A 26,840-nucleotide genomic window follows, 5' to 3' on the forward strand; every position below is an offset into this window, starting at 1 on the left:
AATGTTCTATATTCTATGTTCTCTACCAACAAAAGTCTAAGAACTTATTCAATCTATGTGCAGGAACTGAAAGTGACTCAGTTGCCACGCAGAGTTTGAATGAATTCTTATACTTTTGCAGGTAGAGAACATAGAACATTCTTGTAGCTTGACATGTATACAGAAAGGTGCCGGAAGAGGGCCAGTAATGTCATAAAGGATCCCACCCACCCTGCTCATGGACGATTTATCCCGCTCCCATCAGGGAGGCGGCTACGTAGCATCCACACCAGGGTTACCAAGCTCAAAAAGTTTCTTTCTCCAAGCAGTTAGGCCAGTCAACACCTCCACCCACTAACCCACCCCTCCATACTCCCAACCACCACTACGTTACTATTTCCTGTCAGTCCGTAAGACCAAAACATATAAGAACAGAATTAGGCCATTCAGCCCATTGAGTCTGCTCCGCCGTTCAGTCATGGCTGATCCCGGATCCCACTCAACCCCATACACCTGCCTTCTCTCCATATCCTTTGATGCCCTGACCAATCAGGAAATGGTGAGCTTTTGCCTTAAATATACCCACGGGCTTGGCCTCCACTGCAGTCTGTGGCACAGCATTCCACAGATTCATTACTCTCTGGCTAAAAAAATTCCTCCTTACCTCTGTTCTAAAAGGTCACCCCTCAATTTTAGGCTGTACCATCTAGTACTGGATACTCCCACCATAGGAAACTTCTACTCCGCATCTACCATATCTAGTCCTTTCAACATTCAGTAGGTTTCAATGACATCCCCACGCATTCTTCTAAATTCCAGTGAGTACAGGCCCAAAGCTGCCAAACACTCCTCATATGTTAACCTTTTCATTCCTGGAATTGTCCTCATGAACCTCCACTCCAATGCATCCATTATCTCTTCAGCAGTCTCTCTCGGGACTCTGGGATGTAGTCCATCTGGTCCAGGAGACTTATCCACCTTAAGACCTTTGAGTTTGCCTGGCATTTTTTCCTTTGTAATAGCAATAGCACTCACTCCTGCTCACGGACCCCTGGCACACTGCTAGTATCTTCCACAGTGAAGACAGATGCAAAGTACCCATTAAGTTCATCTGCCATTTCTTTGCCCCCATTAGTATCACACCAGCATCATTTTCCATTGGTCCAGTATCAACCCTCACCCTATGTATAGCCACTCCTGTGCCTCATGTCACTTTATGGACATACAGTTCCTAGAAAAAGTATTCACCCCACTTGGAAGTTTTCATGTTTTATTGCTTTACAACATTGAATTATAATAGATTTAATTTGTGGAAATAGGTGACTGAAGAATTGGATCAGCCATGACTGAATGGCGGAGCAGACTCGATGGGCCGAATGGCCTACTTTTGCTCCAAATATAAAAAACAAAATAATTCATTGCATAAGCATTTATCGCCTTCAAGTCAGTATTTAGTAGAGGCACCTTCGGCAGCAATTATAGCCTTCAGACTGTGTGGATAGGTCTCTATCAGCTTTGCACATCTGGATACTGCAATTTTCCCCCATTCTTCTTTACAAAACTGATCAAGCTCTGTCAGATTGCATGGAAATCATGAGTGAACAGCCCTTTTCAAGTCTAGCCACAAATTCTCAATTGGATTGATGTCTGGACTCTGACTTGGCTACTTCAGGATATTAGGTCTCACCAGGGCTACTTCAGGGCCCTGGTGAGACCACACCTGGAGTACTGTGTGCAGTTTTGGTCACCAAATTTGAGGAAGGAAATCCTTGCTATTGAGGGAGTGCAGCGTAGGTTCACAAGGTTAATTCCCGGGATAGCGGGACTGTCATATGTCAAAAGATTGGAGCGACTGGGCTTGTATACTCTGGAATTTAGAAGGCTGAGAGGGGATCTTATTGAAACATATAAGATTATTAAGAGATTGGACACGCTGCAGGCAGGAAGCATGTTCCCGCTGATGGGTGAGTCCAGAACCAGAGGCCACAGTTTAAGAATTAGGGGTAGGCCATTTAGAACGGAGTTGAGGAAAAACTTTTTCACCCAGAGAGTGGTGGATGTATGGAATGCTCTGCCCCAGAAGGCTGTGGAGACCAAGTTTCTGGAAGCTTTCAAAAAAGAGATGGATAGAGCTCTTAAAGATAGCGGAATCAAAGGTTATGGGGATAAGGCAGGAACTGGATACTGATAGTGGATGATCAGCCAAGATCACAGTGAATGGCGGTGCTGGCTCAAAGGGCCGAATGGCCTACTCCTGCACCTATTGTCTATTGTCCATTAATTTTGTTGTTTTGAAGACATTCCTGTGTTGCCTTGGCTTTATGTTTGGGGTCATTATCTTACTGGAAAACAAATCTTCTTCTAAGCCACAGTTCTCTTGCAGACTGTATCAGGTTTTCCTCCAGATTTCCCTGTATTTTGCTGCATTTGTTTTACCTTCTACCTTCACGTGGCCAAGTGGTTAAGGTGTTCGTCTAGTTACCTCAAGGTTGCTAGTTTGAGCCTCAGCTGTGGCAGTGTGTTTGTGCCCCTGAGCAAGGCACTTAATCACACATTGCTCTAGTCTGTGCCCCACACAGACTTCCAATCTGCGCCTTGTAAGGCATGAAAATGCCCGAAGCAGGCCTCTCATGGTCTGAGTCGACGGTCCCTCGCCCTCCCTCCCCTACCTTCACAAGCATACCAGAGCCTGCTCCAGTGAAGTATCCCCACAGCATGATGCAGCCACTTCCATGCTTCACAGAAGGGGTGATGTATTTTTGACGAGGTTGACGAGGTGCAGCTTTTGGCTTATGCCAAACATAGCATATAGTCTGATGGTCACAAACCTCAATTTTGGTTTCATCAGACCATAGAACCCTCTTTCAGCTGACATCAGAGTCTTCCACGTGCCTTCTGGCAAACTCTAGCCAAGCTTCCGTGTGAGTTTTTTTCCAGCAGTGACTTTCTCTTTGCCAATCTCCCGTAAAGCTGCGACTGGTGAAGCACCCGGGCAACAGTTGTCGTATGCACACCCTTTCCCATCTCAGCTGATGAAGCTTGTAACTCCTCCAGAGTTGTGATCGGTCTTTTGGTGGCCTCCCTTGCTTGCACAGTCACTCAGTTTTCAAGGATGGCCTGCTTTAGGCAGATTTACTGCTGTGCCATATTCTTTCCATTTCTTGACGACTGACTTAACTGTACTCCAAAGGCTATCCAGTGACTTGGATATTTTCTTGTATCTATCTCCTGACTTGTGCTTTTCAATAATCTTTTTGCTGAATTGCTTGGAGTGTTCTTTTGTCTTCATGGTGTAGCTCTTGCCAGGATACTGACTCACCAGCAGCTGGATCATCATCTCCTCCTCCATCTCCTCCTCCTCCTCCTCCTCCTCCTCCTCCCCCTCCTCCTCCTCCTCCCCTCCTCCTCCTTCTCCTCCTCCTCCTTCCTCCTCCTCCTCCTCCTTCCTCCTCCTCCTCCTCCTTCCTCTTCCTCCTCCTCCTTCCTCTTCCTCCTCCTCCTCCTCCTCCTTCTGTTAGCACCCAGCTTAATGGTGCATTACCACCACCTTCTGCTCCGGAGTGTGCAATAGACTTACATTCTAAATCCCTTCACCCAATCACATACACACACATACCCTAATCTACACTTTATCCTCCCATCTTTGGCCATCCTAGTACCCTATTCCTGCTTATCCATCATATCCTATAAAAAACCCCCGTACCCCTTAAGAAAGCTAAAAATATCCTGACCTGTGCTCTCTCACCCATGCCCAGCAACCCTTTTAATGTGAATTCCTGCACCCCCGATTCCCTTAGATTAATTCTCATCATCTCTCTCTGTATCCCATACTTCCTGCAACACAAAACTACATGTTCTACTGACTCCTCTTCCTGACATTCCTCACACAATCCTGTCTGGTGTTTCCCTATCATTTTCAATGTTTTGTTTAATGCGCAATGCCCCAGCCTTAACCTAGTCCACACAGTTTCCTCTCTTCTGTATCCACTACCTACCCTAGTACCTGCAACACTTTTTTGTATTTGATATAAATGCCTCCCTTTCCCCTCCCTGTCCCATCTTTCTTGCCACATTTGGTTGATTTTTTCCCAGATTACACACTTAACCTCTGCTTTACTGATACTAATGTGCATTTCTATATTTTCCTTTCTTTAATGCCCTCTTTGCCAACTCATCCACCCTTTCATTCCCCTTCACCTCTACATGTGCTGGAATCCATAGAACTTTTACCTGACCTCCCTGATTTGCAATTCTTGTGACTGACTGAAGGACTTCATAAAGTACATCTTGCCGACTGATTGAGTGAAAAGACCTTAAACTTGCTAGAACTGAGGATGAATCTGAGCATATCAACACTTTGACTTGTCTCGCTTTCTCCATCCATCGCAACGCAACCAACACTTCCAGCTTCTCCACTGTCTACACCCCTAACTTATTAGATGTTCTTCTGCTGATTCCAATTTCTTTTGCTGGTATAGCCACGCCAAACCATGTCACTCCTGTTTCAGATTCCTTAGCACCATCCGTATAAATCTGAGTATAATCACTATACTTTTCCATCACATGACAGTTAAATGCACTTACCAAATCAGTATTATGTTTTCTTTTCCTTTTTACCTCTAACAAATGCCAGTCTACGTCAGGCCATACAAGCTTCCATGGAGCTACAACCGGATAAACTACTGAAGGACTGATCCTTAGATCAAACACTCCACATTCTTCAGCAATATCATTCCCTACCCGACTAAAGTTATCCCTCTGAAACCTCCCATTTTCACAGTACTCCTGCAACACTCCTTTAGCAGGGTGAGAATCATTGTGCCCCTGCAAATTAGCCCAGTAGTTTGCTATCAATTGCATCCTTCTTAGTTCCAAAGGCATTACTCCCATTTCTACCTGTAGGGCTGATACTGGTGATGTTTTAAAAGCCTCATTGCACACTCTCAAAGCCTGAGCCTGAATCACATCCAGTTTCCTTATAAGAGACCTAGCTGCTGATCCATATGCTATATTTCCATAGTCCAACACAGATCTTACTAAAACTACATACATCCTCTTCAATGCTGAACAACTTGCTCCCCATTCCCTACCTGTCAAACATTTCATCACATTTATTACTTTTTTACATTTTTCCTCAACTTTCCTGATATGTTCTGCCCATGTTAATCATGAATCAAATATAACTCCCAGAAATTTAGATGATCCAACCCTTTCTAATTCAATCCCATACATCCCTAACTTCTTCCCTACCTCAATTCTTTTCCTGGTGAAAAATACAGTTCGAGTTTTTCTACTGAAAATCTACATCCCCAATCATAACCCCACTCCACCACTTCATCAATTGCTCCTTGTAGTCTCTTGATTATATGCTCCATGTTCCTGCCTCTTTTCCACAAGGCCCCATCATCCACAAACAGTGACCTACCTATATCCACTGGTACCTTTGTGAAGATATCATTGATCATAATGATGAAAAGTAACGGGCTAATCACATTACCTTGAGGTGTGCCATTTCCCACTATGTAATGTTTTGATAATTCTGATCCAATCCGAACTTGAATTTTTCTACCAAACATAAAATCTTTAATCCAATTAAAAACTCTCCCACCAACCCTCATCTTGTGCAGTTTAATTAACAATCCTTCCTTCCATATCTTATCATAGGTTTTTTCAATGTCAAAAAACACAGCACCTACCGACTCTTTATTTGCCTGGGCCTTTCTTATTTCAGTCTCTAATCTTATCACTGAGTCCATGGAATTCCTTCCCTTCCTAAAACCACTCTGATAACTTGCCAGCATTCCCCTCTTCTCAAGCTCATACGACAACCTTTCTGTTATCATCCTTTCCATTATCTTACATATATTTGATGTTAATGCTATTGGTCTGTAGCTAGTGGGTTTTGATGGATCCTTGCCAGATTTCCTTATTGGAATTACTACTGCTTCTTTCCATGCACTTGGTAATCTTCCCTCTTCCCACACTCTTATAAAAATGCAGCAACTTCAAGAGCACTCCTTCTCCTAGATTTTTTAGCATAACATAGCATATCAGATCTTTCCCTGGGGAGGTTGGTCTCGATCTTTTTATTGCTCTCACCATTTCTGCTAACGTAAATGGATCATCAATTATGTCATCAGTTTCTTCCCTCCTGTTTAACACACCTGGGTGTTAACTCATTGTTCTTTCCCTTCTCCCTCTTCCTTCTTCAGACAAATTTTCTGAACTGCGTATCTGTACAAACGACTTGGCCATGATCTCAGCCTTATCCCTGCTGGAGACTGCTGTTTCCTCCTCATAAATCATTACTGGATATTCCCATTCCCTTCTATCTCTCCCCATCCTCTTAATCTTAATCATTCCCCATACCTCTCCCACAGGTGTTGTTCTTCCTATTTTGTTGCAAAAACTCCTCCAACTTGCCCTTTTAGCTTGACGTATAGTTCTTCTCACCACTACCTATGCCTTCTTATATTGAATCAAATGCTGCATATTATGGGTTCTTTTAACTAGCTTGAATGCTCTATTTCTGTTTTTTACAGCCTGACAACATTCCTGTGTCCACCATGGTACCAGTTTTCTATTCATCCTATTTTTACTCCTGGGTATAGCTCCTTCTGCTGCCATATTAATTGCTGAAGTCACCTGACTGTTTAAGTCATCTATATTTCCAGAAATGTCAATCTTTGTCAATACTTCTTCACTCAGCTTCTGGAACTTACCCCAGTCTGCTTTTCCAAACACCCACTTTGGGATTCCACCATCTGGTCTTACTTCAACTCTTTCACCCACTGAACATAAAGCTGGGTAGTGATCACTGCCTACTGTTGAAGCAGTCCAAACTCCCCAGCTACTAATGCCAGCCAAGGTATTAGACGCTAATGTAATATCTAATACTGACTCAGTTCCTGTTGTTAGGTTTATCCTTGTTCCTCTACCATCATTCATACACACCAATTCCCTTTCTTCCATCAAATCTTCAATTACCTTTCCATTTGAATCTGTAATCAGATCCCCCATATTGTGCTGTGAGCATTGAAATCTGCACACCACACTACTTTATGTGTTTTGTCCTTGTATCCTTAATAGGCTGTCCAAATCCAACCTTTTACATGGATTGTAGTAGTTAATTATAACCACTCTCTCCCCTCTCTCCCACACTTCCACCACTATGTATTCCTGATCATCTCCATTTTCCAGTACCCTATATGGCATGTCTTGCCTGATTAACATAGCACAACCTCCTCCTCCCCCTAGACTTCTATCTTTCCTTATCATTGTATACCCATATACCACAAAGTCTAAAGTTGGTTTCAACCAAGTTTCCTGAATACACACTACATCCGGTTTTATAACCATTTCTTTAATAAAGTGCTTGAATTCCTGGCTATTGGCCAGTAAGCTCCTTGTATTCCAATGCAAAAGAATCACCATACAGTAATTAGTATTAACCAACCCATCACACTTCCTGGCTTGACTGATTAGTGAGGTTCTCCATCACTTCTTCCAATGTCAGTCCTACTAACCCGAAATGGTTCACTGCTGCTTTGACCACCAGCTGAATTTTGTCACTCTTTGACTTTACCTCAGCCGTACTATTAATCACGCCTGCAATGAATGTTACCAGAGCCTTTTTGTCTACATAAATCCTGTCATTTGTTCTTTGTTGCTCCCTGTTCATTAGGAGCATTATTCTGTTCCCTTGACATTCTTACAGCTTCTGCATAAGTGATCTTTCTTTTCACTCTTATTTCCTGAATTTTATTCTCCCGTCTCATAACCTCACACCCACTATATGCCACATTATGAGCTCCTCCACAATAGCAGCATTTTGGTTGCACTCCTGTTCCGCACTTTCCATATTCATGATCATCCCCACATCTAGCACATCTCCTCTGCCTTTTACAGTTTTTAGCCACGTGTCCAAACCTTTGACAATTATAGCACCTCAGTGGCTTTGGCACATACACCCTTACTGGGTAACTCATGAAACCCTGGAACACCTTCCTTGGCACTCTTTCTTCTTCAAATTCAATCAATACTGTTTCACTTTCCTTTTTCATTCCCTCCTTTGTTGTTTTCAGTCTTTGAACATTCATTACTTTTCCTTCTTTGATATTCCTCTCTAACATCTCCATATTTTTACTCATTGGTACCCCCGTGATCACTCCTTTACAACCACCATTTCGTGCTCCCACCCTCCCTGTGTATTCCACCTTGCATTTTCCTATCTCTTTTAGCTTGAGTGTGTAAGGGGGTTTCGTCTCTTACGTTACTGCGTAGGCTAATTAAAATGGCTTCTTTGTTTTGTTATACTTGGGAATGCTTCTTTGTTATGTTAAACGCTGAGAAAGTTTTTTGCGCTAGTAGTTTGTTTTGGGTTAGACGGTGATAAGAAAATGTTACAAACCAATTGGGATAGTTGTTATGATTTTGGTGTATCTGGAAGATTTGTATGTGCGGGGTTTTGGAGAGAGAAGGCTGGAGAGAGAGACAGAGGACGGACCAGGTGCTGTGATGTCTGCTAACAGAGTCAGACCCCGAGGAGGGCGTTCGGCGAGGAGACGGAGACGGACTCGTGTGGAGCATCTGGTCGACCACCGTTGTTGGTCCCAGGTGGCCGGTCAAGGTGGTCTGAGGGGTCGCAGGGTGAAGAAGAAGGGTCCTGAGCTCCAACTGTTTGTGCACGAAGAGATTGAACTTTGATAAGTGTGGCACCTTTTATTTTCCTTTTATATTTTATTCTCTATTAATTATATAGTTCCAGTAAATCATTTAATCGTATCTGGTGTATTGTCTGTTATTTGGGCAGGGTGGGGTACATCACACAGCATCCACACAAACTAATTACCCAGATTGGTGGGGCCAAGGGCTGTTTCCCTAGACGACAGCGAGCCAAGCGACCCTGAGGGTGGCCGGGGGGCTACATTGTGGGGTTTCATCCGGAATTGGATCTACTGGTATGCTGTGTGGTTGCCCTTTTTAAATCAGTAATGTGTGTCTCTGTGGGTTATTTGCTGGTTATTGCTGTATGCATGGTTGGTAAGGTCTTTGTTCGAAGTTCAGTCTAGCATTGACGAGTTGGAGGTGGAACTCGAGGCTGTCCATGCTGTTGGGAAAGAGAGGAAAGAGTGGTCTGATTCAGAGGTAAGGTCTGCAAATAAAAGTTCTAGCTATGGCAGGCTCCGCCTGGCGTTTGGGATAGTGTCCACCCCAAGAGGGGCGGAGGCGTGCGAGACGTGGGCGGAGCGGATCTCTCAGTTGTTAGATGGGTGGCAGTGCTCGGTTGAGGGAGAGCGACAGGGATTGATTGAAAGTTTAAGTAGGCGGGCTGGTGATGGTGTTAGAGCTGTCAGATTCACTTACACCATAGTGACAGCTGTCAGTTATTTGAAAGAAGGGGGGAAGTTTTCAGTGTGTCTTCTCTGGCTAGGAGGGTGGCTAAATTGCTTGCAGTGCTGGGGGATCATTTCAGGGGATCAGTTGTTCAGCTGATCAGAAAGGTTTCGGGAAACTTAGTGGAGGCCCAGTGGGGGAACGGCTTGGGGTCTCTGGGGAAGCAGGTTCCCAGCAATGTACCAATGAACTTCCGGAAGGAAAAGACCCTATTCCTGAAGGCTTAGAGGGCCCATGCCCCAGGGTGTCGTTATGGATAGAGGGAAGCGATGCTAAAGCCATCCTCGACCCCAGGGCGCAGGTCAAGTTGTTGTACAGTTCGTTTTACAACCGGTGTCTGAAGCATTTACCCTTGACAACCGCAAGGGCACCGGAGACTTTGGGTACCAGTGCCAGTAGTTATCCAGAAGACGATGATTGGTAAATGACCCTGGAGTTCCTGGGGGCATTGTCTGGGCACCCAGCGTGTCGAGTTGCTTCTGAGGACGTGTGTAGCAGCCTTGAGCCGGTACCGAATTTAAACAAGACCCCATGGTGGTACGGCCTGGGGAAAGTAGCTGAGGTGAGAACCTCTTAGTAGACGCTCCGAACTGCCACGAGGGAGGGGAGTTGACCGCTGAAGACACCTCAGTGGGAGAGAGGTTGCAGCAACGGGATCCTGGCGCCATGAAAGATGGAGGTAGCGTGTGTGGGGATTATGCAACGTGGTTTAATGTGCTGGATCTGAGGAGTGCGGCTGTCGAGCCGAAGACGGCCGTTATTAGCTCCCTAGGATTATTCCGATCCAAAAAGATGCCCAAAGGCATATCCGGAGCCCCTGCATCCTCGCCCCGGGGCATGAGGAAGACCATGGGGGAAGTGAAGGTGTGTGGAGTTTTGGCGTATGTGGATGACAGCCTAGATCTTGGATTCGCCTGGGGGGACTATGATGCGAGGCAAGTGGCTGAGCCCGGGCAACAGAAGCGAAGTGTTAAATGTGGAGGAGTTTTTGGCCGGAGGAGTTTGGTGCAATGTGAGAAAAATGACCCGACATACCAGTTGAACTTCCTGGTGTTGGAACAGACGGTGGTGGACCTGGGGATGGAAACCCAGGTCATCGATCTGAATGAGACACAGGGGAGAGAGGGGATTTGCACCGCTGAACTGAGTGCTCAGAAATGCCGGCCGGAGACTGAATGCCGCGCTTGTGGGGCAACCATTGCAGACTTGGAATTCACGCTTGTCAATGTGGAGAAGGAGCAACGGAATTCCGAGCCGACACTGCGGTCATGTACTGATGAATTAATTCAGCGAGAAGAAACAATGACCCACCTTCAAAGGGATCAGCAGAAACTCAAGACGTCGATTCAGAAAAGATTGAAAGACTTACAAGTTGGGGAAGATCAAGGAAGTGTTCTGACTAAGGCCAACAGAAAACTGAGAGCCCAGGAAGGGGAGTTTGACTACACTCCCAAGGAGGTGAAGAAATGGAGGACAGATCTCGGAAAAGGGAGGCGAACGCTTGAAAGGAACCTGAAGATGACTATCGCGAGTTTAAATGAAGTGGAAAAACTGAAAGTTGACCTGGAAGACCTCATCAGGAAGAAACAACCGGAGGCTGAACATTCTTTAACTGCTGCTTTTCAGGTCAGGGTGGAAGAAGCTGGTGGGGTAACTGCGTCCCAGATTGAGATGGCCAGGAACCCTGAGTCAGAACTGCGGAGGCTGTGGCGAGAGTTGAAGGAGTCCCCGAAGAAGCTGACATCTCGACTGCAGGAGGCTGAAGGGGTAGCCCTGGCTAAATATTTCAGTTTGGAAAAACTTAAACAGCAGCTACCGATCGAGGGAATGAGGAAGAATACGGATTCGAAGGATAATGTGCTGCACATGTGGTACATGCTGCCTTTCGCTAACTTCCCCATGATTGAGGAAGAGACCTTTGGCCCTTCTCCCACTGAGTCAGGTGTAGTGGGGAGGGCTAGCTGTGGGCAGTCTGAGTTACGGCAGGATCAGGAAGGAGGAGAGGCGGGGCCCCGGACACGGGACAGGGGGCTCTGAGCTGTAGTCGTGGCCTGGGTGAGAGAGGAGTTGGCAAGCAGGCCCAAGGTATCCCTAGTAGTGTCTGAGCCTTTTGGGTTTAGGTCAGGGGGTACAGAGGTCTCAGAGGGTTAAGAAGCTCCCAGATAGGTTGGCCTATGTAGCGCCCGTGGGACGGGAGTAAGGTCCACTGTTTGGGGAGCAATGTCACTGTGTTTATCTGTGTATGTGTGTGTTGTGTGTCTGCAGGACCGGTTGGCGAGTTATTTAGAAGTCATGAGTACATGACTTTATTTGGTGGGGGGAGAGTGTAAGGGGGTTTTGTCTCTTATGTTACTGCGTAGGCTAATTAAAATGGCTTCTGTTACATGCTCAAGGAGATCTGTTTTTTTGTGAGAATGATGTAATGGTCTTTTGGAGGTCACCTGATGTGATTTTCCCGCTGATGTGAGGTCACGTGATGACATGTGCCCCGTGACTATATAAGGGTCGACTCAGGTGATGCAGTAGGTTTTTGAGTTTGTAGATATCCAGATAGAACGTGTTGTGCCTCCGTTTCTGTTGCGTGTTTATTTTTGTGATGCAGTTTCATTTTTAAAATGGAAGATGCGTTCTCTTATAAGATATAGTATATTATTGGACTGGAAATTTGTGGCTGGAAGTGCCAATTTACTCAATTCCAACAGTTTTGAAGGGAGAGTGAAGAATTCATCGAAGTGAAGGATCGAGAGAAGTCAGCATCGTTTGGCAGTTTAATAAAGAATCAACCTTATTGAGTCTTCGTTGGAGAGAACCTGCATCAAGATAACTCTTGCAAAAGGGCAATGAGTTCATGCGAAAAGGTGCTCTCTCTCTCTCAAGGAATTTAAGGTCAGTTGATTTAAATTGTTTATTTTCGGCATCGGGAATCCTGTGGACAGAACCAGCAGTAAAGGTGCGTCTGTGAAGAAATCCTTCTCCAGAGAAGTCTCTCCCAATTGAACGTGTAAAACTGTTGGACTTTCAAAGTTATCACTTTAAGAACTATATCTGACTGTATCACTTTAAGAACTGTTTTAGCACTTAATGCTTTAAGAACCAGAGCCGAGTGGAGTTGGTGAACAGCTGCGTACTTGTTAACCTCCGGTTAAAGTTTTCCTTTGTTTTTTTTTTCCTTATCGTTTATATGTGTTTAATAAATGTTTGTTTGTTTTTATATAACCTGTCTTGATTAATATTCATTGTTGCCAGTTACGTAACACTTCTTTGTTATGTTATACTTGGGAGTGCTTCTTTGTTATGTTAAACGCTGAGAAAGTTTTTTGCACTAGCAGTTTGTTTTGGCGCTGATAAGAAAATGTTACGAACCAGTTGGGATAGTTGTTATGAGTTTGGTATATCTGGAAGTTTTGTATGTGCGGGGTTTTGGAGGGAGAAGGCGGGAGAGAGAGACAGAGGATGGACCAGGTTCTGTGATGTCCGCTAACAGGGTCGGACCCCGAGGAGGGCGTTCGGCGAGGAGACGGAGATGGACTCGTGTGGAGCATCTGGTCGACTACCGTTGTTGGTCCCAGGCGGCCGGTCAAGGTGGTCCAAGGGGTTACATGGTGAAGAAGAAGGGTCCTGTGCACGAAGAGATTGAACTTTGATAAGTGTGGCGCCTTTTATTTTCCTTTTATATTTTATTCTCTATTAATTATATACTCCCAGTAAATCATTTAATCGTATCTGGTGTACTGTCTGTTATTTGGGCGGGGTGGGGTACATCACACAGCATCCACACAAACTAATTACCCAGTTTGGCGGGGCCAAGGGCTGTTTCCCTAGACGACAGCGAGCCGAGCGACCCTGAGGGTGGCCAGGGGGGCTACAAGTGCTTTTTCAAGTTGTTCCTCATTCGCACATCTTACCAATAGGTTGCCATCATTAAGGACTTTTGCAAATACTATTTCCCCTATCTTATTTGCCAGAGTTGTTGTTAGCACAAATGGGTTAATGTTGTTCATGTGTCCTTGAGCCTTCTCATTAAACCTAATTATGACAACACCTTCTCTCTGAACTTGTTCATCTTCCTCACTATCAGAGCTCTCTCCACTGTCATTTCTATTCTTTTATTCCCTTTGTCTCGGTTTTCATTCATCTGTCCCCTCACTATCTCCTCATTCCCTTTATTTCTCCCTTCACAATAATCCATTTCTCCCCAGTTGCCTACCTCTGATCCCAAATCCCTATCCCGCTCCTTCTCCACTCTCTTTCCCTCAACAGCCCCCCCGCCTTGTCAATTATTTTGTGTTCTATATTTGTACTTAATTTAGATCACTTTGTAGAGATCTGTATTCACTTTGACACGAAAGAGTCTTTTTTCTGTTGACAATGTCAAAAAAGCCAAATTAAATCCACTGTGATTCAATGTTGTAAAACACTAAAACATGAAAACTTCTGGGGGGTGAATACTTTTTATAGGCACTGTATAAACAATCTATGAATATAAGCAATTTTATGTATTTATATTTACTTTTTATTATTGTGTGTTTTATCTTATTATGATTTTTCTTGTGCTGCATCAGATCAGGAGTAATAATTATTTCATTCTCCTTTACTAGGAGTGACATTAAATAATCTTGAATATTGAATTTTGTATCTTAATTTTCCCTGTGTTCAGCTTGTATTGTTCCTACTAAATACATATCTGAGCCTCATGAATCAGTGATTCTGTGGACACGTTCACTGAGCCATGTTCCTATCATCTTTGATCTTGCAACAGAGATACAGTGATTGTAGATTGCAAGTTTTTTCAGATTATGAAATTAGTAAATTGCAGCATAAATCTCTTGCACACAGGAAAATCAACGAGCAGCACAGCTGAGGAGAAAAGCTTTGGCTGAAGCAGAGAAACAAAAGCAGAAGGTAGAAGAAACCATGATGTTAGAGAGTGGTGTTGCTCAACAAATTATGATACGTGCAAAGCTGCAGCAAGAATTTGAGAAAAAGAAACAGTGAGTATATGATTGTTCAACAACCTAATGTTCCATTCCTACAGTCCACTCAGAATTTTATTATACACTAACTGCCAGGAACACATATATACATTTCAATGTTTTTAAATCTCTTTACAAATTCAGTAGGTTTTTTTCTAAAGGGCAAATGATGAAGTTTGGAAGGGTTATTACAACCAAAATACAGTGGATTCCAGTTAACTGGGACAATCAAAACCAGTACATCTTGGCCCAATTAAGCAGCTGCCCCAATTAGCAAAAGTTTCATGGAAATAGTTATAAAGGGTTAGTGGAGGTATAATTTGTCCATCTGTGCTAATCACCCCATCCTTGACTAAGCTGTTCCACCCTGAACATGATCTATTATGAGTCAACATGATGCTTTCAGATCAGGTCATGCATAGCGCATACCTCCGCCGCACTGCTCAGGTGTGTTTCTGGGGTACAGGGGCTAGTGACCTTTGTGCCTGTTTTGTGTTCTATCGCTGAGCAGCAGTGAACCATCTGATTGGTCTATCAGAGTTCTCTTTGGGAACTAGTTGACTTGATCAGCATTTCTGATCTGGCTATTGTTCACGATTGCACTTAATTAAAAAAAAGGTTTTAAAAAAAAACAAACTACTGTTTAACCAACTAAAAAGTAAAGTACTTAAATGAAATACAGAACAAATTAGAGCACTACCAAATACTACTCTGTTTTTTTAAAGAGAATATGCTAGAAGAGACTTCTAGTCTTATTTTATGGGATGCTTTTAAGACCTATATCAGAGGTCAAATTATTTCTTTTACCGCAAGTGTTAAGAAAAAAGCTAATAAGGAGAGAATTGAATTAGCCAGTCAGTTGAAACAATTAGACCAAAAATATGCTTTGGCTCAAGATCCTGTTTTATATCAAAGGCGTGTTGAAATTAAAACTAAATATGATCTGCTTTTAACTTATCCTATTGAAATTCAACTTTTAAAAGATAAAAGTCAGTTTTATATTCATGGAGAAAAAAACGGGTAAACTATTGGCTAACCAGTTAAAGACCTTTATAGTTAAACTCCAAATTAAAGAAATTTGTAAAGCTAATGGTGATAAAACATCTGATCATTTAGAAATAAATGATACTTTTAGAGAATTCTATTCTAAACTTTATAGTTCTGATCCACCTAAAGATAATACTGTAATGAATAATTCCTTAAATCGATTAAACATTCCTACACTTTCTGATGATAATCGAAAATTGCTGGATCAATCCATTTCTTATGAGGAAATTGCCTAGATTATTCACTCTTTGCACACGGGGGAAGGCTCCGGGTCCTGATGGATTTTCTGGAGAGTTTTATAAGGCTTTTACCTCTTTGCTTATACCTCACTTATATTCAGTCCTTTAGGACTCTTTTAAATTAGGTAGTTTGCCACAATCTTTTTAGGAAGCCTCTATTTTGCTTATTCTTAAAAAGAATAAGGATCCAACTGAATGTTCCTCTTATAGATCAATTTCCTTACTTAATGTTGATACTAAAGTTTTATCTAAACTCTTGGTTCGTAGGATTGTAAATATTTTGCCATCTATTATTTCTGATGATCAGACTGGATTTATCAAAAATCGATATTCCCACTTTAATATTTGTCATTTATGTATGTTATTTATTCTCCTTCTAAAGAGATATCGGAATGTGTGATATCCTTAGATGCTGAGAAAGCCTTTGATGGGGTTGAAAGGAATTATTTATTTAAAACTTTAGAAAAATGTAACTTTAAGGAGGGGTATTACCCATAAAGTTTCGCTTTATGCTGATGACCTTTTGCTCTACATTTCTAATGTGGAGTCTTCTTTACCTTCCGTACTTTCTTTACTCTCCTGCTTTAGTCAGTTTTCAGGATATAAACTTAACTTACATAAGAGTGAACTTTTTTCTTTGAATAATTTGGTATTAGTTAATACTAATCTTCCTTTTAAAATTGTAAGAAATCAATTTACTTATTTGGGCATAACAATTGCTAGGAATTATAAACTCCTTTTTAAAGAAAATTATTTTACACTTCTGAATTATGTTAAGAAGGAACTATCAAATTGGTCACCCCTCTCTTTATCATTGATTGGCTGAATTAATTCTATTAAAATGAATATTTTGCTTAAATTTTTATATTTATTTCAGGTCATACCTGTTTTTATTCCTAAATCCTTTTTTGATTCTCTGGATTCTATTATATCTTCTTATATATGGAAAAATAAAATTTCTCTATTAAATAAAGTTCATCTTCAAAAAGGTAAAAACGAATGGAGGTTTAGCCTTACGCAATTTTAGGTTTTATTACTGGGCAGTCAATATACGGAATCTTACATTTTGGTTATATTATATTAATCGAGAGGACTGTCCGGTCTGGGTTTCTTTAGAAGCTAATCCTGTTAATAAATTTTCTATCATTTCTCTTCTCAGATCATCAATTCCTTTATCTTTAAGTAATTTAACTGATAATTTTGTAGTTAAACACACTTTGAGGATTTGGGTACAATTTAGAAAGTATTTTGGTTTAGTGAGTTTTTCACTTTCAAATTCCATTTTTTCTAACTTTTTTTAAACATTCTATGGCTGATGTAGTTTTTAAAGAGTGGAACAGATTGGGTATTAAATGTTTTCAGGATTTGTTTGTTGGAGATAGTCGCTCTTCATTTGAACAACTGTCAGCTAAGTATAGCCTACCCAAAACCCACTTTTTTCGATATTTACAAATTAGAGACTTTTTGCGTTCTCAACTACATACTAAAAGTCCAGATAAGAATTTGCTTGATATAATTTTTAATTTGAAACCCTTCCATAATGGATCTATATCTAATATTTATGGTATGTTGTTAGGAATGAGAAATATTCCTTTAGACAAAATTAAAAATCTCTGGGAACAAGATTTACAGATTCCAATTTCTGAGGATACTTGAAATGAAATTTTTAAATTGGTTAATACCTCATCATTATGTGCCTGTCATTCCCTTCTACAATTTAAAGTGATTCATAGGGCCCACATGACTAAAGATAATATATCCGCTTTTATTTGGATATATCTCCCTATTGTGATAGTCATAGTCATAGTCACACTTTATTGATCCCAGGGGAAATTGGTTTTAGTTACAGTTGCACCATAAATAATAAATAGTAATAAAACCATAAATAGTTAAATTATAATATCTAAATTATGCCAGGAAATAAGTCCAGGGTCAGCCTATTGGCTCAGGGTGTCTGACCCTCCAAGGGAGGAGTTGTAAAGTTTAATGGCCACAGGCAGGAATGACTTCCTATGACGCTCTGTGTTGCATCTCGGTGGAATGAGTCTCTGGCTGAATGTACGCCTGTGGTCAACCAGTCCATTATGTAGTGGATGGGAGACATTGTCCAAGATGGCATGCAACCTAGACAGCATCCTCTTTTCAGACGCCACTGTCAGAGAGTCCAGTTCCATCCCCACCCCCACAACATCACTGGCCTTACGAATGAGTTTGTTGATTCTGTTGGTGTCTGCTACCCTCAGCCTGCTGCCCCAGCACACAACAGCAAACATGATCGCACTGGCCACCACAGACTCGTAGAACAATGTAACAATAGCTGTAACAATGGAGAAGCTTCACTGATTCATATGTTTTGGACTTGTCCGACTCTTGAAAAGTATTGGAAGGCAGTATTCCAAACCTAATCCTTTGACTTCCTTATTTGGTATTGTTGGAGGAAATTATATTATTTTGGAGACACATGATTTGCACATTTTGGCTTTTATTTCTCTTATAGTCAGGAGGGCATTGTTGCTTAAGTGGAAGGATGCCGCTCCGCCTACTTATACTCATTGGTTAAATGATGTTACGTAATGCTTAAATTTAGAGAAGAATCGCTGTTCAATTTCTGAACCTAGACAAGATTTTTTAACATTGTGGGGACCTTTTTTGAATTATTTTCAAAATCTTTGATTTGCTATTAAGCGCAGATGTTGGCTAATAATATGTTTTATGATACGATAAGGATTTTTTCCTTTTCTTTTTTTTAACCAAACAGCTGTTTTTTTTTCTGGTAGTCGGTTTAGATTTTTTTGTATAATAAAATTATCTCTTCAATATTATGTTTAAATTTAATTTATATGGATATGAGGTAATGAGACTATATTTGTGATTCCAATATATTATAATCAATATATATTATATATCTGACTGTATTCTTTTATGTAAGAAATCAATAAAAATATTGAAAAAGAAAGATAATCTAGAAAATGAATGATGTTTGCATGTACTCTTTATTAGGAACCTCCTGTACCTAATAAAGTGGCCATTGAGTGTACATTTGTGGTCTTCTGCTGCAATAACCCATCCACTTCAAGGTTCAATGTGTCTTGCATTCACAGATGATCTTCTGCATACAACTTTTGTAACGCATAGTTATTTGAGTTACTGTCATCTTCCTGTCAGCTTGAACCAGTCCAGCTATTCTCCTCTGACCTCTGGAAAGACACTTTTGCCCACAGAACTGCTGCTCACTGGATGCTTTATGTTTTCTGCACCATTTTCTGTAAACTCTAGAAAATGTGTGTGAAAATTCCAGGAGTTCAGCAGTTTCTGCAATACTCAAACCACCCCATCTGCCACCGACGATCAAAGTCACTGAGATCACATTTCCTCCCCATTCAGATGTTTGGTTTGAGCAACAACAGGACCTCTTATGCACTGAGTTGCTGCCACATGATAATAGCCATTTACAGCAGTGAACTCTTTAGTACGTCAACCATACACCTCACTTAGGACAGAAGTTACACGAATACTTTATCAGTCATGATGAAAGGTCTCAACCTGATACATCAACAGTTTACACCTCTGCATAGATGCTGCCTGACCTGCTGAGTTCCTGGCATTTTGTGCATGTTGCTCAATACCTATTGCAGTTACTATGTTTCGAACTATACATAGGCTGAGAAAATAAAGGATGATAGGCTGGATTAGGCATTTCCCAGAATCAGAAACAGAATCAGGTTTAATATCACTAACATATGACCATAGACCATAAGACATAGGAGCAGAATAAGGCCATTTGGTACATTGGGTCTGCTTCGCCATTTAATCATCGCTGATCCGTTTTGCCCCTCCTTAGTCCCACTCCCCAGCATTCTTGCCATAACCTTTCATGCCATGTCCAATCAAGAACCTATCAATTTCTGCCTTAAATACCGCCAACAACTGGCTTCCACAGCTGTCTTTGGTAATAAATTCCACAAGTTCATCACCCTCTGGCAAAATAACTTTCTCCGCATCTCTGTTTTGAATGGACCCCCTCTATCCTGTGCTCCCTTGTCCTTGACTCTCCCACCATAGAAAACATCCTTCCCACATCTGCTCTGCCTAGGTCTTTCAATAATCGAAAGCTTTCAATGAGATCCCCTCTCATCATTGTAAATTCGAGCAAGTACAGACCCAGAGCTATCAAGCATTCCTAATAAAACAACCCTTTCATTCCCAGAATCATCCTTGTGAACCCTCTCTAATGCCAGCATTTCTTTTCTTAGATGAGGAGCCCAAAACTGTTCACAATACTCAAGGTGAGGCCTCACCAATGCCTATAAAGCCTCAGCATCATGTCCTTGCTCTTGTATTCTCAACCTCTTGAAATGAATGCTAATATTGCATTTGCCTTGCTCATCACCAATTCTAGCTGCAAGTTAACTCCCAAGTCCCTTTGCATATCAGATTTTTGGATTTTCTCCCCATTTAGAATATAGTCCTCACATTTATTTCTACTACCAAAGTGCATGACCATGCATTTTCCAACATTGTATTTCATTTTCCACTCATGCCCATTCTCCTAATCTATCTAAGTTCTTCTGCAGCATACCTGTTTCCTCAACACTACCTGCCATTCCACCAATTTTCGTATCATCTGCAAACCTGGCAACAAAACCATCTATTCCATCATCTAAGTCATTGATATACAACATGAAAAGCAGTGGTCCCAACAATGACCCCTGCGGAACACCACTAATCACTGGCAGCCAACTAGAAAAGGATCCTTTTATTCCCACTCACTGGCTCCTACTAATCAGCCAGTGCTCCAACCATGCCAGTAACTTTTCCCTTAAGGAATCTGTGTTGACTCTGTCCTATCTTGTACTGTGTCACCAAGTACTCCATAACCTCATCCTTAACAATTGACTCCAAACACGGAGGTCAAGCTAATTGGTCTATAATTTCATTTCTGCTGCCTTCCTCCTTTATTAAATAGTGAAGAGACATTTGCAATTTTCCAGTCCTCTGGCACCATGCCAAAGTCCAATGATTTTTGAAAGATCATTACTAATCCTTCTACGATCTCTAACGCTACCTCTTTCAGAACCCTAGGCGGTAGTTCATCTGGTCCAGGTGACCTATGTACTCTTAGGTCTTTCAGCTTTTTGAGCACCTGCTCCTTTGTGATAGTAACTACACTCACTTCTCTTCCCTCGCACCCTTCAAAATCTGAGAGACTGCTAGTGTCTTCAACACTGAAGACTGATGCAAAAAGGGGGAAAAGATGAACTATGAAACGAAGCTAGCAAATAATATCAGAGGGGATACTAAAAGCTTTTTCAAGTATATAAAGAGTAAAAGGCAGATAAGAGTAGATATAGGACCAATAGAAAATGATGTTGGAGAAATTGTAATAGGAGATAAGGAGATGGCAGAGGAACTGAACGAGTATTTTGCATCAGTCTTCACTGAGGAAGACAGCAGTATACCGGACACTCAAGGTGGCAGGGAAGAGAAGTGTGCGCAATCACAATTACTACAGAGAAAGTACTCAGGAAGCTGAATAGTCTTAGGGTAGATAAATCTCCCAGACCAGATGGAATGCACCCTCGTGTTCTGAAGGAAGTAGCTGTGGAGATTACGGAGGCATTAGCAATAATCTTTCAAAAGTCAATAGATTCTGGCATGGTTCAGGAGGACTGGAAGATTGCAAATGTCACTCCGCTATTTAAGAAGGGGGCAAGGAAGCAAAAAGGAAATTATAGATCTGTTAGCTTGACATCGGTGGTTGGGAAGTTATTGGAGTCGATTGTCAAGGATGAGGTTACGGAGTACCTGGAGGCATATAACAAGATAGGCAAAACTCAGTATGGTTTCCTTAAAGGAAAATCCTGTCTGACAAACCTATTGCAATTTTTTGAGGAAATTACAAGTGGGCTAGACAAGGGAGATGCAGTGGATGTTGTATATTTGGATTTTCAGAAGGCCTTTGACAAGGTGCCACACATGAGGCTGCTAATCAAGATAAGAGCCCATGGAATTATGGGAAAGTTACACGTGTGGATACAGCATTGGCTGATTGCCAGGAAACAGAAAGTGGGAATAAAGGGATCCTATTCTAGTTGGCTGCCGGTTACCAGTGGTGTTCCACAGGGATCAGTGTTGGGGCTGCTTCTTTTTACATTGTACATCAACGATTTGGATTATGGAATAGATGGCTTTGTGGCTAAGTTTGCTGACGATGCGAAGATAGGTGGAAGGGCCGGTAGTGCTGAGGAAACGGAGAGTCTGCAGAGAGACTTGGATAGATTGGAAGAATGGGCAAAGAAGTGGCAAATGAAATACAATGTTGGAAAGTGTATGGTTATGCACTTTGGCAGAAGAAATAAACGGGCAGACTATTATTTAAATGGGGAGAGAATTCAAAGTTCTGAGATGCAATGGGACTTGGGAGTCCTCGTACAGGATACCTTAAGGTTAACCTCCAGGTTGAGTCGGTGGTGAAAAAGGCGAATGCAATGTTGGCTTTCATTTCTAGAGGAATAGAGTATAGGAGCAGGGATGTGATGTTGAGGCTCTATAAGGCACTGGTAAGACCTCACTTGGAGTACTGTGGGCAGTTTTGGGGTCCTTATTTAAGAAAGGATGTGCTGATGTTGGAGAGGGTTCAGAGAAGATTCGCTAGAATGATTCCGGGAATGAGAGGGTTAACATATGAGGAACGCTTGTCCGCTCTTGGACTGTATTCCTTGGAGTTTAAAAGAATGAGGGGAGACCTCATAGAAACATTTCGAATGTTGAAAGGCATGGACAGAGTGGACGTGGCAAAACTGTTTCCCATGGTGGGGGAGTCTAGTACGAGAGGGCATGACTTAAAGATTGAAGGGCGCCCATTCAGAACAGAGATGCGAAGAAATTTTTTTAGCCAGAGGGTGGTCAATCTATAGAATTTGTTGCCACGGGCGGCAGTGGAGGCCAAGTCATTGGGTGTATTTAAGGCAGAGATTGATAGGTATCTGAGTAGCCAGGGCATCAGAAGTTATGGTGAGAAGGCGGGGGAGTGGGACTAAATGGGAGAATGGATCAGCTCATGATAAACTGGCGGAGCAGACCCGATGGGCCGAATGGCCGACTTCTGCTCCTTTGTCTTATGGTCTTAAAATACTCATTAGTTCATTTGCCATCTCCTTGTTATTATTTTTTCTGGTTATTATTTCTCTGGTCTCAATTTCTAATGGTCCTTTGTCCACTCTCATCTCCCTTTTTTTTATATACTTGAAAATGTTTTTACTGTACTCTTTGATATTGTTTGCTAGCTTGTAAAAAGCTTCATAGTTCATCTTTTCCCTCCTCCTAATGATCCTTTTTGTTGCATTGTGTAGGGTTTTAAAAGTTCCCAATTCTCTGTCTTCCCACTAATTTTTGCTTTATTGTATGCCCTCTCTTTTGCTTTTACATTAGCTTTGACTTCCCTTGTCGGCCACAGTTGTATTATTTTGTCATTTGAGTATTTCTTTATTTGTGGAATACATCTATCCTGCATCTTTTCATTTTTCTCACGATTGTTGCTCTGAGGTCATCCCTACCAGCATCTTCTTCCAATTTATTTTAGTCAACTCCTCTCTCGTACCACTGTAGTTTCCTTTACTCCACTGAAATACTGCTGCTCAGACTTTACTTCCTCCCTATCAAATTTCCAGTTAAACTCAATCATATTTTGATCATTGACTCCTAAGTGTTTTTTAACCTTAAGCTCCCTAATCTGCTCCGGTTCATTACAAAACACCCAATCCAATATAGCTGATGCTCTCGTAGGCTCAATGACAAACTGCTCTAAAAGGCCATCTCATAGGCATTCAACAAACTCAGTCTCTTGGGATCCATTTCCAACCTAATTTCCCCAATTGACCTGCATGTTGAAATCTCCCATGACTATCATGACATTGCCCTTTTGACGTGACTTTTCTATTTCATGTTGCAGTCTGTGGTCCACCTCCCAGCTACTTTTGGGAGGCCTATATATAACTGCTATCATGGTCCTTTTACCCTTGCAGTTTCTAAACCCAACCCACAAGTATTCAACATCGTCCAATCCTATGACACATCTTTCTACTAATTTGATGCCATTCTTCACCAGCAGAGCCACACCACCCCCTCTGCCGACCTTCCTATCCCTCTAATATAATATGTAACCTTGGATATTCAGCTCCCAACTCCAACCATCCTTCAGCCTTGATTCAATGATGGCCGCAACATTATACCCGACAATCAGTAACAGTGCAACAAGATCATCCACCCTAGTTCTTGTACTCCGTGCATTGAGATATAACGCTTTGAGTGCTGTATTTGCTACCCCTTTTGATTCTGCATCACTAATGCACTGATACTCACCCTGCTGGCTGCAGTTATGTCCTATTCATCTGCCTGCCCTTCCTGACAAATCTGACTCCATGCTATCTTTGCTTTTTACCATCTGTCCTATCCTGCGTCCCTTCACTCCAGTTCCCACCCCCCTCCCCACAGCTCTAACAAACCTGTCCACAAGAGTATCAGTTCTCCTTGGGTTCAGGTGCAACCCATCACTTTTTAACAGGTTATACCTTCCCCCAGAAGAGATCCCAAAGATCCAAGAACCTGAAGCGCTGCCCCCTGCACCAGCTTCTGTGCCACACATTAATTTGCCAAATCATCCTGTTCCTACCCTCACTGGTGCGTGGCATAGGCAGCAATCCAGAAATTTCTATCCGGAAGGTCCTGCTTCTCAGCTTTCTACCTAGCTCTCTAAATTCTCTTTTCAGTATCTCTTTGCTTTTTCTTCCTATGTTATTGGTACCAATGAGTACCAAGATATCTGGCTGCTCTACCTCCCTCTCCAAAATATTGTGGACACGATCCAAGACGTCCCTGATCTTGGTACCGGGGAGGCAACATACCATCCGGGTGTCCCATTCACATCCACAGTATCTCCTGTCTGTTCCCCTTTCTGTTGACTCCCCTTTCACTACCACTTCCCTTTTCTTCCTCTTTCCCTTCTGTACCACGGACCTATGCTCATTGCTAGTAACCCGGTCTCCATGGCATTCCCCCGGAGGTCATCTCCCACAAGGGTACTCAGTACTAACTGCTTATTCACATTTCCATTTCTCCTGACAGTCACCCAGCTACCTGCCTCCTGCAACTTTGGGGTGACTACTTCTTGGTAAATCAGATTGATTATTCCCTCACTCTGCCATACAAGCCGAAGGTCATCCAGCTGCTGCTCCATATCCCTAACACGGTCTTCAAGGAGCTGTGGCCAGATGTAATTTGTGCAGATGTAGTTCCCTGGGAGTCTCTGAGTCTTCCAAGTCTCCAACATCCACATGAGGAACACACAACAGCCAGTTACTGCACTGAGTACAGCAAGAGAGAGAGAAAAATGGAAGCTTAACAGAAACTTACCTGGAGCCACAGTCCAGAGGCAGAAACTCATGATCCCCTGGGATTGTCGGCTGCCTACTACTACCCAGAGCCAACGCCTCTTTTGAGTCAGAGCTTCACACTCATACCCTCACCACTGACCTACTCCCTACAATGGCCACCCGCTTGTTCCTTCTGTACCTTTAAAGAAGTATTGTCGACCTGCGAGAAACCTTGTCACTGTGGCCTGCTCCTGCTGCCGATTGGACTGTTGGAATACGTCATGAAATTTGTAGTGTTCATGGGGTCAATGTCCATTCAAAAACTGGATGGCAGAGGGAAGAAACTGCTTCTGAATCTTTGTGTGTGTGTCTTAATGCTTCTGTACCTCCATCCTGAGAACAAGGCATGACCTGGGTGATGGGGGTCCTTAATGATAGATGCCACTTTTTTTTGAGGCAGTGTTCCTTGAAGATCTCCTGGATGCTACAGAGGCTAGTGCTGATAATGGAGCTAGCTAAGTTTAAAACTCACTGCACTTACTTCAATCCTGTGTAAACCGCCCCCTCCCCTCTCCACACATATACCAGATGGTGTTGCGACCAGTTAGAATGTTCTCCATGGTACTGCTGTAGAAATTTGCAAGTGTTTCAGCTGACATACCAAATCTTCTGAAACTCCTAATGAAATATAGCTGCTGTTGTGCCTTCATTGTAGCTACATCAATATGCAATGTAAGTACCATCTCTTATTTAAGACCAACTTGCTACTTTCAATTGCTAACGAGTGAACTTCAGCAGGGGAGGGGTTGCAGTCTAGGACCAGAGGGCACAGCATCAGAATAGAAGGACATCCCTTTAGAACAGAGAAGAGGAGGAATTTCTTTAGCAAGGGGGCGGTGAATCTGTGAAATTCATTGTCACCATGCTGTGGAGGCCAAGTCATTGGGTATATTTAAGGCAGTCTTGATTAGTCAAGGCATGAATGAATACAGGGGAGAAGGCAGCAGATTGGGGCTGAGAAGGAAATGGATCAGTCATGATGAAATGGAGGTGCAGACCTGATGGGCCAAATGGCCTAATTCTGCTCTTATATCTTATGGGTCCATGAATAAAAATAGTTGGGCACCCCTTGCTGGATGAACTGAGCAATGTAATCAACAGGCATAAAACAACGCACCCTGATGCCTTCCTCATCATCTTGGGGAATTTAAAGCAGGCCAGCTTGGAAAAGTCTCTATTTATCACCACTTATAAGACCATAAACCACTTGTGGAACCAGATCCAACATGTTGGATCTCTGTTATACTACCATCAAGAACACTTACCATGCCATTCCACATGCACACTTTGGAAAGTCTAATCACGTGGTTATTTCTTCAGTGGTTTGATCGGGGCACGACTGCACAAGCACATGGACGTCAGCCAGTGAGAACTGTGAGAAGAGTTTAAAAGGAGACAGCCTTATAGAGTGGGCAACGGAGTAGAGGGAAACAGAGTAGGAAGGCTTTGGCTCAACGGGGCTTCGGTATTAACGGGTCGAGGTGAGGTAGGTTGCCTGAATAGAATACAGACAGGAAGTATATGTATAAGGCCAGTTTTCTGTGCTCGGTGTTAGATGTGGGAGGACCGGAAGACTCCCAGCCTCCCGGATGGCCACATCTGCACCAGGTGCGTCGAGCTGCAGCTCCTTGGGGACCGCTTTAGGGAACAGGAGATGCAGCTCGATGACCTTCATCTGGTCAGGAAGAGTGAGGAGGTGATAGAGAAGAGCTATAGGCAGGTAATCACACCGGGGCCTGGGAGACACATAAGTGGGTAACAGTCAGGAGAGGGAA

At 42.5% G+C, this 26,840-nt stretch overlaps 1 protein-coding gene across 1 annotated transcript in view; it reads left to right on the forward strand.

Annotated features, from left to right (window-relative positions):
- cfap74 (cilia and flagella associated protein 74) overlaps window positions 1-26,840 on the forward strand; it is a 355,344-nt gene that overhangs the window by 157,227 nt on the left and 171,277 nt on the right. The window contains exon 11 of the mRNA XM_063032843.1: window positions 14,212-14,366. Within this exon, the coding sequence (XP_062888913.1) occupies window positions 14,212-14,366 (155 nt within the window). The remainder of the gene's footprint in view (window positions 1-14,211; window positions 14,367-26,840) is intronic.

The sequence above is a fragment of the Mobula hypostoma genome, chromosome 25 (assembly GCF_963921235.1).
Source record: "Mobula hypostoma chromosome 25, sMobHyp1.1, whole genome shotgun sequence".
In the NCBI taxonomy this organism is placed as follows: domain Eukaryota; kingdom Metazoa; phylum Chordata; class Chondrichthyes; order Myliobatiformes; family Myliobatidae; genus Mobula; species Mobula hypostoma.